A 15,805-nucleotide genomic window follows, 5' to 3' on the forward strand; every position below is an offset into this window, starting at 1 on the left:
ATATTTGATATTTTAAGTCACTTTCGTATTTTTTCAATCTGAGCGAAGGAAGATATCTGAACTTGTGTCTAAAAATAATGCAAATAAATAGCGATTAAATCATCATAATGATTATTTTAAAAAATAGGTATCATCAAGTTCTGATAATATACATCTACAAATTGTAATTTTAGTAAAAATTTCAATTAAAACAGAATATTTAATATTTTATAAGTCACTTTTGTATTTTTCAATGTGAGCGAAAGGAAGATATAAGAACTTGTGTATAGAAATTATGCAAATTAGTAGCGATTAAATCATCATTATGATTATTCTGTTAATAAATATAATTATTTTCTAATAATATACGTCTACAAACTGCAAGTTTGTTTTAAAAGTCTATTAAAATGTTATAATTACTATTTTAAAAGTCACTTTCGCTCACTTTCGTCAAAAATCTCACTTTCGCATTTTAGGCATACTGTAGTCAAATTAGGCTATTGAAGTCGTTGTGTATTTTACTAAACCATAAAACCCGGAAGTCAATTTTGTAAACAATAATATCATTTCTTTTCATAGCAAAGTCCACGTTGTAAAAACCAACACGTTTGTGCTCGTTCTCAAGGCTTGACGCCATATATAAAGAGTATCGTGCTCAAAATTGAAGAACAGCAATCATGGCAGAAAATGTGTTTTTGTTCATTCCAAATATTGTTGGTAAAGTATAATTTATGTGGATTTTTTAAAAATAACATTTGATTTTTATTTTTTTATCTTGTCTAAATTAAGACCATATATTTTTAACATATACTGTACAGTAGATGATATACTGTAGAACTGCAAACAACTTTGAGTGCATTGTGAAAAAATATTGCAGGGAATACTAAATTTACTGAGTATACATTTTATAAGCACAAATGACATGAAGAACTGCAAGGAAAAATAGGTGCCTATTAAGTTTACAGATGTCTGCTGCTTACAAATAGACTAAGATTCTTCTACTATAATATACTTGCATGCAAGTAGGTCTCGTTCAGAAATCATAGTTAGATCTACTTCAAGACTTTATTCAAATGCGCTCACTCATTAAAAAATTGATTGTTATGCATCGATATTCGGGTCGTCACCTCCACAGATATATATTACATTTTATTGTAATCAAGATCTGTGGTCACACAAATCATGGACATTCTAATATGTTATTAATAAAGAATAACTTTTAGTTATGAGGCCTAGTATAGGGTACTGTAATTACCCATTATTTTCTATGAAGAGAAGTAGTTTCGGTACATAAAATATAACTGAAGGGTCAAATTTTGTTAAAATCATGGGGATTTGACCTTGTAATTGGAAAAACTTGGTCAAAATGACCCTCAGGATTTCATTGCTAGTGAACACCCTGACGTATCAATATCAGTCTTATTTTCATTTATAATGGCTGAAGAAACCATTTTTCAAGAGGTAAACCGATATGTCATTCAGCAAATACAGCATCGACTAAACACTTATTTAGGGAAAAAATCACTTTTATACTTAAATGAGTACACACAAAAAACTTTAAAAGAGGTCTGTTGTGACAAGTATATCCTTTCTGGTTCATTAATGTTTTAATGCCTTAAAAAGTGGAAATCAACAATATGCATATTCGTTTTAACCTGAAATACAATTGCTTAATATATATCAAGTTAATGTTCAACATTTTCATATTTGTTTCAGACTACTTTCGAGTGTTGTTTGCTTTTGCATCCTTCTATTACATGCCAACTGACCCATGGCTGGCGTCAATACTGTATATCGTTAGTGGGCTCTTAGATGCTGTTGATGGACATCTAGCAAGAATGCTTAATCAAGGTAACTATTCAGAACTTTAAAGCTTATTTTAATAAATATTTTGGTCATACCTTAAGGTCGATCAACCTAACCAACTTTTCAGGATAAGTTCATAACTATCTAGTAATTACCAATTTCTCCACAGACGCTTGGGGATCAGATCCTGTCCCCCAACGTGATAAGTCCCTGTAAACACTCTATCAAAACTATTTTAATATTTAAACACGAATGGGACATCTATTACAATGATAAAAATGGTTTTCAAACAATTTTTACATATATGATTAAAACAAGGGACACACTACTAATCCCATATAAAATCTGAATCAGCAGGGAGAGAAAAATCTGTGTGAGAGATCAATTTTCATAGAGAAATTACTCCTCATATGAAAATCAAACCAACTACCCCTGGATTTTTAATCTGATGCTCTTCCTTTTGAGCTAAGTGGACAGGCATTCAAGGTAACTTAAGTTGCTGCATTTGTGTAACAACTTTGCCCAACTCTGAATTTGGATCATCCCATTTGAAGTTTAAGGGATAACAATATTAAATTACTGGTATATAAATTGAACATTTTACCAACAGTATAGAAACTTGTAAATGTCAGTCTGGCCCAGCTCTATACTGGTTGCAAAAGCTAATCACATAAGATTTCAGCAGATTTAGGGTTAAATTGAACAATATTTAAGTTTTATGATACACTAAGGCGTGGTCATTTTCATTATGTAAAACAGATTACAATTATAAATGTTCTATTTAGCATACCTACTGGTAGATACATTTTATAGTAAGATAGTACATAAGTGGCAGGAAACTACTTATGAAACAGTCAATCTCTTCATTGACTAAAAACACAAGTATGTAACAATTATCATTGGAATTATTTCCGCTTAAATTAAGATAGTGTTAAGATATTTCCTTGTACAAACAGCTTTAGTTCATTCTTCCAGAATATATTTTTTGTGTGATATTTTAGACATGTTTAATATTGGGCCACTGAGTTTGAAGAATTTGATCAATTTAGGTTTAATCATTCTAGAATTCACATTTTAACCCAGTTTTGATTTGATTTAACCTGTGAATGATTGTCTTATGGATACCTAAGGTTATTATAAATGTGTCATTTGATCATCAAAATATAACCTGTCCTGTGGGTCATTTAGTTTACTTTAATGATATAGAAAAAAACACATAAAAATCTTCTTGCTGTAAACTACTGTTGATCTCAGGTAAGCCAAGTAGGGCCATTATGGCCTTGTTGTGTTATATTAGCTCAGTTAATCGGACCACAAGAAGGAGTCAAGAAGTGTGTTAGTCACAGTTGTACGTAATTTTCAATTGCCAAAATATGTTGTAAAATTAATGTTACTCGGAACGAAATAGGAAGATAAAAACTATTTTATATAATTATACATTGAATTATAGTAAAACCATTCAGGTAAACTTGTTGTATTTTTTCAGGAAGTAAATTAGGTGCTATGTTAGATCAGCTGATTGATCGGGCCACTACAATGTGTTTGTGTGCAGCACTGTGCCATTTCTACCCAAAATATATGCTGTTCTTCCAAGCTTCAATGGCCATTGATATTGTTAGCCATTGGTTCCACATACAGAGGTATATTAGCTTAAAACTGATCTACTTAAGCTCCCTGGTGAAGAAGGCTTTGAAATTGTATTATTAATCAATCTCAATTCCACTTTCATGATTAGCAAAATAATTAAATGCCAATACATTGTGTATGCCAAATCAAAAATAATTTTTGCTGATTATGTTAATATCCAGTTATGTTATTGCACATAACATTAAAGATCAGAGGCACATTGGTTTTTATTCCAATAGCAATTTAAGATATAATTATCTATTGCTTTTTCCTTAACAAAATAAGAATTTGGAACGTCTCAAAACTTATACAGAAAAACAATCATAATAAAAGGTATTACAGATATAACATTTGTACATTCATCAGACATCTGTTACTGCTGAAATATAGTTCTGGATTTGTCAGCCAAACCAGTTCTCAGATTTCTAACTTTTAACTGCATGCTATTCACCTTTTTTTTGTTTGAATCCTACCAGGACCATCAAATTTTTTATGTAAGGAAGCAATTCAGGATGCTACTTAACAAAATGTTTGTGACACAATCCTGGTACCTGTTTTTACATGGAATAGTCCACCTGAGGAGTTCCGCCACAAGTGCAGTTTCCATAATGACCTTAATTAGTGTCAGTATGGTTTAAAATATTACTGGAAAAAAAATATATTTATATTAATTACGCTATGAAAATATAGTTTGATGGTTAGTGCAGAATGGTGGACAATTTAATACATGTATTTTTTGTTTGAACCAAAAAAACAATCTAATAAAAAACTTTTTCAGCACACTGATGACAGGTGGTGGCAGCCATAAAGTTCTGGATTTGTCAGCTAATCCAGTTCTCCGACATTACTATCACAACAAGGTATGTTACCATGTCAACCAACAATCATATTCTTGTTATATACAATACAATTACAAATATCTATTTTATTAAAATCTATTTTGTTAAAATAAAAAAACTGTTTTTGCTCCCCATTCTATTTTGTTAAAATAAAAAACTGTTTTTGCTCCCCAATAAATATTTCTTAGGTGAGCAAATACACTTATAAAATTATCATAGAGTTATACATCCTTACATCCTCTAACATACTTGCCTTGCTGTTTTTCATAGCCCCTTCATTTATTAAATAAAAGCCTTTGTATTTGATATGTAAATACAATCATGTGGCTTTACATGAACCTGTACAATTGGATTAAGATGAAGGTGATAAGGTAAAAGTCAAAATCTCTTGGGTAAAAAAGAAAGATTGATTTTTCTACCCATGCTCTTGGTTAAGGAAAAAAATATCCTTGTCAAAGTAGAATTAAGGAGCATCCATTTGTGTTATTTCTTAATATGATGAAACATTTAAAGTTGGGCAGCCAATAGTAGTGCTGTACCAACATTTAACAGTATAGAGCTTGATCAGGGGGCATAATTGTATACACTGGTTTTACTTCAAACTGATGGGAGAGGCTTTGCAGTCTTGTTAAAAGCACAGGAAGGTTTCATGAGTATTTGCCTAAGTTTCATTAGCATAATTTTAACATATAATTTTCAGATCATCTTGTTTGTGATGTGTTCAGCCAATGAATTATTCTTCTGTATGCTGTATCTTTGTTACTTCACACAGGGACCAACCAGTAAGTTTTTAACCTCTTTTTAAATGTTCTTGTGTTTGTATTATAAAGTTATATTTTCCATCACTATTACAAAATTAAAAAATTTAGTTTATTTCCAACACATTTCCCCCATATTCTGTCATTGCTTAATTCCCAATATAATGAAGTAAGGTCAGTGTTTGCTTGTATGCATAATGTATCACATACTTTTGTTTATTTGTTTCAGTTTTGTTTGGGCTCGGCCTGTGGAAGCTGATACTGTATGTGTGTGCACCATTGTCCTTCATCAAGACGGGAATAAGTTTGATACAGCTTGGGGCTGCAATGTCAAATATAGCAAATATAGACATCGCTGATAGGGAAAAAGCTAAAACCAAATGAAAGTAATGGAAACTTTTGCGAGGAAGACTTTTCATTGCACTTGGAGGTGCTGTTTATAGATTTGTTGTTACTTGATGTTGTAAAGGGTGTTTAGGAAGATGGATTTTGTGTGGTTTTACAGACAGTCTTGAAGAAGAAAAATGTTTTTGTTTTGAAGCTGTTAATGTCTGTTGTACAGAAACTATGTTGGTTGTAATTTTTAGCTGTGAATGTAAACATTTTTTGTCATATTGACTTTAATTTTCAGTGTTTTTGGCTTACTTGTGTAATTTTTCAGTAACAGAAATCCTTCATTAGCTACATTGGTCATGGTGATATAATTTAAAGTTATAGAAAAACCTTTCATGGGTAATTTTTTCTCATTGATAAATACTAAGGTTGTGTGAAAGTTACATTTTGTTGTCACTTTGTTGTTAATATTTTTTAACAGATGCACCTTTCCAATGATTGAAGTATTTTTATGAGATTAACTTATTTTCCCATTCTGCTAATTTTTAAAGTATTTTTTTTTTTTTGTAAAATGTTTTGTATAAAAAAACATATGTTTATTAAAGAGTTTCTAATATATTTTTTTTATCAGCTGAAGTATTTTTTCTTAATATTTTTGATCACATTATAAGTCACACCAATACATTGGTCAAGATTTTTTGCTTAAAAAAGATTATTATAAGACTGAATCATATTACTGAAACTACAGGTATATCGTTAATAGCTCTATTTTTGTTTTTATTGAAATCCCTTACACATTGAAAACTTTTTAACAAAAATTTAGTAGTTGAGGGTTAAAAGATTGGGAACTTTTAAGTGTTTTGATATTGTTATGAAGCATTTGGTCGTAAGTTTTGATGTTTGAATATAAAGATTGCTTGAAAGGACTGTTTGAATTGCAACTGTATTTTACTTCCAAATTTTTATTATTTATTGAAGTATTATTTTTTTTTTCAATATCATTATTTTTCACATTCTATTTATACTCTAACTCGGTATTATCGGCGCAACTCTATTATCGACGTACTCTCAGTATTTTGTCATGTGCGGTCATGTATACATTGAAATTAAAAATCTTTGACCTCATTCAATAAAAAATGTAATGATTAGTTGAATTTGTACTGCTTTACACAACATATCGATTATTAAATTCATCAATGAAATTCAATGCAGACATATAGGAAAAGTTAAGTACGCCGATAATACGGAGTCCCATGCTACATGTATTTCCCATCTTATCAGTTTATTTATATCTTTACCTTGAATGAGCAGATATTACAGTATGAATTTGTCTTCACGAAATGAAACTGAAAATGATAAGCCGTTGTCACGTTTATAGAGCTAGACCAGCATGCACTTCCGTACAGTCTGGCCAATCTCTTTATGGTTGGTAACATCGTTTTCGTATTTTGATGTTAAAACTCCAGAAACCTTGAATTGGAAGTTGCAAAATTCCAAGCTAAGCAAATCCATTTAAAAAATAAGTGGATTAAGAGATTTTTTATTTTCCTAAACTTGTATTGTCTGTTTGCAAGAAAATGGGTCTTTTTCCTGAAGAACGTTATTGATCACAAGATGTTTATATGATATTTCTATATATGTAAAACTTGTAGCAATATTGAAGATGAATTACATTTTTTTTATTAAGAATAGTGCTTCAGTCATAAATTATGCTTGTTTTGATCAAACTTACATTTTTATGTGCCATTTGTTTTTTTATAAACATTCATCTGAATCTATGTATGTACATATCTTATCTTTACTGATTTTACATTTTAATTTACTTTACTCACTACCTTTCTACAAAGTATCAAGTTTTTCAAGTGTCCAACTTCCAGGATTCACCCTGGTTGAAATTCATACATATATGATTTCATACAAAGTTTCATCAAAAAAGTATAACATGGTAAAGATATCTAGATATCATGTTGCCAAATCATATTTTTTATTGCCAAATTACTAACATTTTAGCTAAAGGTGTAGTGAGCTCTGATTGTCTAACAAATACAATTGCCAATTCAATGTAATTTGTATTTGAATTATGCTGAAATTTGTTTGTAGAAGAAAATTCTCATTTCTAATCTGTATTATTAAGATACTCATGTACATTTTGAGAGTTTTTAACATGTTAATTTATTTTTAGTCATTAAAATATATGTACGAAGTCTTGTTTTGTTGTTTTACAAGTACAAAACCCCATATTTCACATACATATACAGACTTTGTACATAAAAGTCTTGCCTGCTTTACATTTTAGTGCACCAGGATCATATATGTGTTTAGGATTGGCTATTAGTTGGGTAAGATTGCTTTAAGAATGCAGTGTCAACAATGCCAAAATCCTCTTTGAAAGTATTGTTCAGATGTACTTATTATTTCCTGTGTAGCCCATTACTAAGTTATATAAATTAAAGCAGCATGACTCCAGATTCAAGATAGTTTTCATGAAAGTTTTGAAAAAGAATTTAAAAATAAAATATTGTGAAGTGAACAAAGAAAGAAATTTACACATTGCAAATGGCATTTACAATCCACGTAAATTACCAAAGAGGTCAAACTATGCAAAAATACCCTTCACTGCGTTAGTAGTACAGCAGAGTTGTGGTGATTAATACTGCATAATCATTAATTGCACATAACATGTAATCATAAATTGAATCTTGAATCTTTTTACTTTTCTTAAAATCTAAATACATTTTTTCACGTTTGATTTTCTTGAAATAGTTTTGCTCATCTGGAGACGTGCAACATTATGGCCCATGGTTAGACCTTCCTTGAGTATAACTTTATTTACCTAGATGTATTTATGAAAAACTGAAAAATGTGAAACTGCAAAATGTGAAACTGCAAAACTGTTAAGATATTAGATATTTTCCACCAAGTCACTGAGCTATTGCCTAGAACACTTTTGACAAAAGTAATGTAAAGATATTAGACCAAGCCACCAAGCTATTGCCTAGAACACCTTGACAAAAGTTATATAAATAATGTCAAAGTGGACCTCAACCTAAGGAACAATTTTTTAGGAACTTGTGTAACAAACAGGTTTTAAAAATCCCAGAACCTGCAATTGCAAAATCAAAGATATTTTGTATGTAGTTACATTTTGTGCTCCTCCTCATGTGTATATAAACCAAGGTCAAAACTTGCCCAGCCCTGGTGGTCAATTAGATAACATAGACTTAAAAAGAATTATCTGTGATCACATGTGTCACCTGATAGACAATTAAGCAGTAGTATTGAGTGGTGATAGGATGGTTTGTTCCCTGTATGTTGAGGCTACTTTGTAACATGTCAAAACTGTAAAATGCTGATAACATGCACAACTAGACTTGGTACTGATCATTCCTTGCACTATCCTCCAAAAATCTTAAGTGACTAATACTCATCTGGAGGACTCCTCCATAATTATGGGCAACCAGTGGCAAGTATAAATAAACTTATATACACTTACATTGATCATTCCTGTAAAGTTTAGATGAAATTGCACATGTAGATTTTGAGTAGTCCAAATTTTGGGATGGACAGACATGTGGCCAAATTGGGATAAGGGGCCATTACTGTTGTTTTTTTTTATTAATAGAGGCCATTGTCTCCTAATGCTCCTGTTACGGAATGAACTCTATTGTTCTGTTTACCGTTAGATGACCCCCTATCCCTATTTGGTTGTGCGAACAGACAAACAGAGATGACAGAGAAGTGATCCATATATGTGGCCACTACTGTAGCAGATGACACAATAATATTGTATGAAACAACTTAGTGGCCTTGAGCTTAGATATTATGCATGTTTCATCAACTAGCAGACCTCTACAGAAGTAATTTAAATTATGTCTCAAGGGTCACCTATTTTGCAAACTTATATAAGAAATCACATTTGAAACACATTTTCTGAAATATTGCCTTAAAGCTAAGGTGTTTACGATGTAGAATATCCTGGTGGTTTTAATACACTGTGAAAAGGCCATACCTTGTTTTTTTATATAATAAATATTTTGTGCCAAAATGAGTCTAAAATTCAAGTAATCGCCAGAATGACAGGGAAATAAATAGTTTGGGACTAAAAAAAAACACAAGCAAGAGATAATTCTGATTGCATAGATTTTTTTATTTATATCATGATAACCAGAATTCTAATAATTATGTAGAAAAAAAATAACACAACATTAACAACTAAAAATCAATAAATTTACATAACAATATGCTGAATGTGAGTAAGTTATAAATAGCACTAGTGTCCCAAAGTTATAAATAGCACAAGATTAGTGTTTAAGTTAAAAATAGCTCAAAAATTGATATGCATAAAGTGTAAAGCATACAGGAATTTTGGTGGGAAAGTTAAAAATATTTTAAATATATCTAATAGTTTGATTATGGTGTCATATATGTTCAAAAGATTAAACCAAAATCATGTGATAAAATTTGACAATCTGTAGCATTTAAGAAATCAAATGATGTTCAGGTTAGATCAACAAAATAAGATTGACTTTTGCTTTCATTCTCATTTTTGTTTTCAAATATATCGAAAAAATAAAGCAGGCAGGGCTTGCCTATAAGCACATAATAACATTGTATATGGGTACATTTTTGGGCTTATGTATTACTTTATGTCAAACTGAGACACATAAAAGTACCACTAAAATTATTATTAGCTGACACACATATATGTACCAGATTCCACAGTATCTGACAATACTTTCGACCCTGATTATACTGAATGTCAACTGATTAAAGAGTCACAATTGGTTTTGCAGTCAGGAAAAAGGAAGCACAACTTTATCAGCACTCTAATAAGACTCCAAGTTCAAACTGTTCTTGCCTCTTGTCTGTATAGATTATTCTAATATATTTTAAACTCCAGTCAATGAATTTAAGATTTTGAATTTACAAGCCCGAATTCCAGTTTTGAATTTATCCTACTATATATTTAACTAAATTTTCTTTTCAGTGCTAAATTCGATGACTGAAACTCAAATTAAGGAATTCTGCCAAAGAAAAATTAATCAGTCGATTTAATTAGTAATTCCCTATTTAGATCTTTCAAAAAAGTCATATATGATTAAATTTCATCATGCATGCTTCTCTAATGATGTCAAGAAAAAATGAACAAGTTAACTTTTCACATAACATTTTCAATAATTTTCCCTAATACATATTAACAAATAAGCGAGGTGATAACCAAAATAAAGGAAGATGTCTATATTAAGTACATATAGCCACATTTATCTTTTCACATATTTCGACACTGTCTCCACAAGTGAACTACAACTTCTACAAACAAATTTCTTTCCATGATTCAATTGTGGAGACTAAACTTCTTTCAATGCAAATAACATAATCTAAACACATATGATAAACATACTTGCAACAACCAGACAAAACTAAATGGAATCACTACATACATCATTCTCCGTTACACATGGTATATACCGTAAAATTCCTAATAAACGCCCCTCCCCTAATAAAGGCCCCCAGGCTTTTTGATAAGGAAAACAATCTACTCATCAGTGCTGAACTTATAATTAAAGCCATCCATTTTATTTTATAGTAAACACAAATATGTAAAATATGAAATATGAAACCTTAACACTTTTTAATGTTATTACCAACACTTGCTAACACTAAATGTATTTACAGTGATTTTTGGATTTAGAAAAAACTGTGTTGTAATAATAGCCCCTCTTTTGGAAAATGTTTAGCCCCAGGGGGCGTTTAATAGGAATTTTATGGTATGTATATTCTGTACAAACTACATTATAATGTAGTATTAACAGAATATAATACCGTGAGTAACTGACCATGTACATCTGACCATGTACATACATTTACACATTCCCGTCATCAATTATCGAGAAATCAATTCCAAGTATACAACTACATGAACAAAGACATATTGATAAGACTTAAGTACACAATGGCAGTTTCACATCTTTACACTTCCTTATCATCTATTAGTAAATGATATTGTACTGTGAATTCATTTAATTTCGCGGACATGGAGTTTCGTGGTTTTGTCTCGAGATACTTTCGCAGTTTCTTAAATTCGAAGATTGTCTATTTTTTCATAAAAATTGCAAACATTGTAAATGATTTTAAAGCCAACAAAATGAAATTTGTTGAATCTGAAATTCATGGATTAGCCTACCCACGAAAATCAGGAAAATTGGTGTCCCATGAATAATAATGATTTTACAGTATATTTAATTAATCTAAGTGACCTGATACAGTTAATGATACTCAAAATTGTGAAAGTAAATCCAAACATTTTCAATAAAAAGAAACATAAAGATACTTGTATCAACAAAATTTGGATCCGCATTTGGCTGATTCACAAGATACGAGGGTTGTCCAAAAATTTCGTGCACTGCAGTTATTGTTGTGAGAGTTATTGATAGAAAAACATGAATTATATATCACTTGAAAGATAAATCTGTCTCAAATAAGAAAAAAAAAAGAAAAAAACGTGTAACCGGCATGTCGTTAAAACGAATCGTCATACAGTTACTTTAATAACGGACTACCGGCGCACAACAAAAAATTGGGTTAGTTCATTACTTTGATGCATCACGGTATTCTTTAAACACTACATATATACGTCAAAATTCAGGAAAAAGTGTATGTACATATTCCTAAAGTCTCTAGAAAATATAACGTCACTTGCTTTATTGTAATGGTTGTAAACAAACATTTGAGTATGGTCGTCAATACTGAAATTACGTGCAAATGTCAGTCACTAATCGTCTGGAAATACGGACGATCATTAAATTTTATGCAAATATTGGTCAAACACCAACAGATACCTACAAAGAACTTAAAAGGGCAAGCTGGACAAGTTCAGTGTCACGAAGGCTAGTTGTTAAATGGCACAAACACTCTGTAGAAGGTGAGTGTCGGTAGACAATGACAACCGGTCAGGCAGACGTCTATCCGTAATGCCGGCGCATGTGACGAGGGTGGCCAATATATTCGAGCACTGGTGGAATATGTTACATGTACGTTGCAGAAGAACAATAAAGAGTACAAAATACTTTGCATCTTTAATTCCTCTAATAACAGTTAAACAAAATATAACATAAAAAACAAATGCAACTTTACAAGCAACAAACAATTAATGCAATTACAGTTATGAACAAACCCATTTTTTGTCATGCGCCGGTATTACGTTACTAAGGTAACTTAATTACCATTCTTTTACATGACACGTCGGTTACTCGGCTTTTTCTTTTGTTTTCTTATTTGAGACAGATTTCCCCTTCAAGTGATATATAATTCATTTGTTTTTAATAAAAACTCTCACCACAATAACTGCAGTGCACAAATTTTTTGGACAACCCTCGTACATACAGTTTATCAGTCTATTTCATTATATTTTCCACTCTGCTTACTGTATCTTATCGAATTAAGCAAAACATTCTAAATGTAAAGAATGCCAATACATAGTGTCCAATATTTACCTCCCTTGACTACGGATATTTGAAAAACATCTATAGATCAACAGACTGCTTGGTATCTCCAACCATTTTTATCTATTACATCAACCAGGAGAAAAGAGATAAATGTACATGGACAGACACTTCATTAACATATGGTACAAAAAATCTGGAAGAATGAAGACGAAAGATTGCGATTTTGTACTTGATTTGTCTCCCCTTTGTAAATATAGTTGATAAAAAATATTTATAAACAAAATATAACATGAACAGAATAACCTATCAGTGACAGCATTTTAACTTGTATCTACAATAAACATGTTATATAACTTGATATTTTGAAATAACATAGAGCATAATTTATTACGTAAAAAAGGAAATAAAAACAGTTTTCAATAAAATTTTATAAATCAGGGTTTAAGAGTTATTTTCTATCATGAAATGCTTCTCTATGTTTTATCATTTGTCATGTCAAATTTCTACATTAAATCATGTCCGAAATTTCTACATTAAATCATATCAGAAATTTCTACATTAAATTATGTCACATTTCTACATTAAATCATGTCCGAAATTTCTACATTAAATTATGTCAGAAATTTCTACATTAAATCATGTCAAAAATTTTTACATTAAATCATGTAAGACATTTCTACATTAAATCATGTCACATTTCTACATTAAATCATGTCAGAAATTTCTACATTAAATTATGTCAGAAATTTCTACATTAAATTATGTCACATTTCTACATTAAATCATGTCAGAAATTTCTACATTAAATCATGTCAAAAAATTTCTACATTAAATCATGTCAGAAATTTCTACATTAAATCATGTCAAAAATTTTTACATTAAATTATGTCACATTTCTACATTAAATCATGTCAGAAATTTCTACATTAAATCATGTCAGAAATTTCTACATTAAATTATGTCAGAAATTTCTACATTAAATCATGTCAGGAATTTCTACATTAAATCATGTCAGAAATTTCTACATTAAATCATGTCAGAAATTTCTACATTAAATCATGTCAGGAATTTCTACATTAAATCATGTCAGAAATTTCTACATTAAATCATGTCAGAAATTTCTACATTAAATCATGTCAGAAATTTCTACATTAAATCATGTCAGGAATTTCTACATTAAATCATGTCAGAAATTTCTACATTAAATCATGTTAGAAATTTCTACATTAAATCATGTCAGAAATATCTACATTAAATCCTGTCACAGAAGTCATACTTAAATCATGCAAACGATGTCATACTTAAATTATGCAAAAGAGGTCATACTTAAAACATGTAAGATTAAGTATTATAAATGATATTTAATTGAATAACTGTACATAAATTAACATATCAATTACTCTTTTCTACACAAATGATTTTATACTTAAATCACAATAGATTTAACACTAAATCATGGAAGAGATTCCACACCTTGAATAATGTTGGAGATTCCGCACTTAAATCATGTTATAGTTTAAACACTTAAATCATGTATGCTAGATAACTAATTTGAATCATGTAACTGAATCAACACTTATTCATGTAAGATATACACTTAAATCATGTTACAGAGTATACAATCAAATCATGTAGAATTAGACACTTAAATCATGTAAGAGATTCAAACACTTAAATCACTCGAGATATTCTGCACTTCATTAATTTCCAAATACTTATATAAATATTACAAGAGATTCCACAACTTAAGAAGATAGATAATTTCAATCTTGTGTGAATTTTTCTATATTAAAACTTTTCACTTAATGTTTAAAATTACATGACTAAAGTAGTGAATATATTCTGGTAGTAACCTACTCGGTCATTTCAAACAGTATGTAAATTCCAGATTTTATGAACTATTTTTACATCAATGCCAATTTCATCTGATTTCTTGATTTCAAAATCAATGCTAATTCCATGTGATTTCTGGATTTCCATATCAAAGCTTATTTCACATGATTTCTGGATTTCTAAATCAATGCTAATTTCATGTGATTTTCTGGATTTCAAAATCAATTCTTATTTTTATCCCATCAAGCACCAGTGGTTTTTAAAAAAAACAAAACAACAAACAAACAAGGTCCAACCACTTAACAGACATAAATCATTTGACCAACAAGAGCACATTATATATTACAATGAATTGGTGCAAAATGGTTATAACTTGTTTTTTATGCAATAGTTACAATCTTCATGCACCAAGCCCTGAAATTAACCTCCCTGGTCCAAAAGAAGGGCAACAAAAGTCTCACACATAATAAACAAAAAGCAAATTATATCTAGCCATTTTACATGGAAAAAAAAAGAAAAAAATATATTTACAAGAATAGCTTCAATATCACATTATGTGCTATATGGAAAAAAAGTAAAATAAAACAAACATAATTATATCAACATACTATTTAAAATTTAACAAAAGTATAATGATATAGGAGTATATTATATAAATATACAAAGACTGTTTAATGCCCGCTTTTTTTATTTCGATACCTAGCCGTGGAATACTAATTGGTAAATCAAGTTCAAATCATTTTTAAAATAAAATCCTCATTTGGTAATCCCTGTCTTTTATTAAGTTTTAGCCCTTATCTAATACATCATGAACGTGGCCTTCAACTTTAATTTTTTTGTTGGAAAAACAATTCCGTTTTGTTTCAAACTAAGTAATTTAGTAATTTTATCTTGGAAAAGTGCATCATATCACTGTTTAGCCTTTTTCGAAAGAGCGTCTAGCGTCTCAGTGGTGATCGGGAAACAAATCGTTCACTTAAATAATTTAGAAATAGAGCATGAAACTGTAGATTAGAGGTATCGAGCGGTTTTCTAATTGTTTATATATTTTATCCTCAGCAAATTTCATTTTTCACTTTAATTCTTTGGATTTAAGAATTATAACGATTCATCTAAAAGTAACACATTTAGCCTTTAGAAAAGCTGATGGCTACTTTAAAGACAGAGTGTAATTGATTTGCCTTGC

At 30.1% G+C, this 15,805-nt stretch overlaps 1 protein-coding gene across 1 annotated transcript; it reads left to right on the forward strand.

Annotated features, from left to right (window-relative positions):
- Positions 1-479: 479 nt before the first annotated feature.
- Positions 480-7,545, forward strand: LOC132751635 (CDP-diacylglycerol--inositol 3-phosphatidyltransferase-like). The gene is made up of 6 exons (XM_060741832.1): positions 480-696; positions 1,696-1,830; positions 3,272-3,425; positions 4,190-4,271; positions 4,951-5,032; positions 5,238-7,545. The coding sequence occupies exons 1-6, from the start codon at positions 657-659 to the stop codon at positions 5,390-5,392; spliced, it is 648 nt and encodes a 215-aa protein (XP_060597815.1). The 5' UTR covers positions 480-656; the 3' UTR covers positions 5,393-7,545.
- The last annotated feature ends 8,260 nt before the right edge of the window (positions 7,546-15,805 follow it).

This window comes from Ruditapes philippinarum, unplaced genomic scaffold (genome assembly GCF_026571515.1).
Source record: "Ruditapes philippinarum isolate M1 unplaced genomic scaffold, ASM2657151v2 ctg904_1_1_1_1, whole genome shotgun sequence".
NCBI lineage: Eukaryota > Metazoa > Mollusca > Bivalvia > Venerida > Veneridae > Ruditapes > Ruditapes philippinarum.

Coding starts and splice junctions, on each gene's coding strand:
- LOC132751635 (XM_060741832.1), top strand. CDS start 657: ATGGCAGAAAATGTGTTTTTGTTCATTCCAAATATTGTTG. Junction 1,831..3,271: donor AGCAAGAATGCTTAATCAAG/GTAACTATTCAG, acceptor GTATTTTTTCAG/GAAGTAAATTAGGTGCTATG. Junction 5,033..5,237: donor CTTCACACAGGGACCAACCA/GTAAGTTTTTAA, acceptor TATTTGTTTCAG/TTTTGTTTGGGCTCGGCCTG.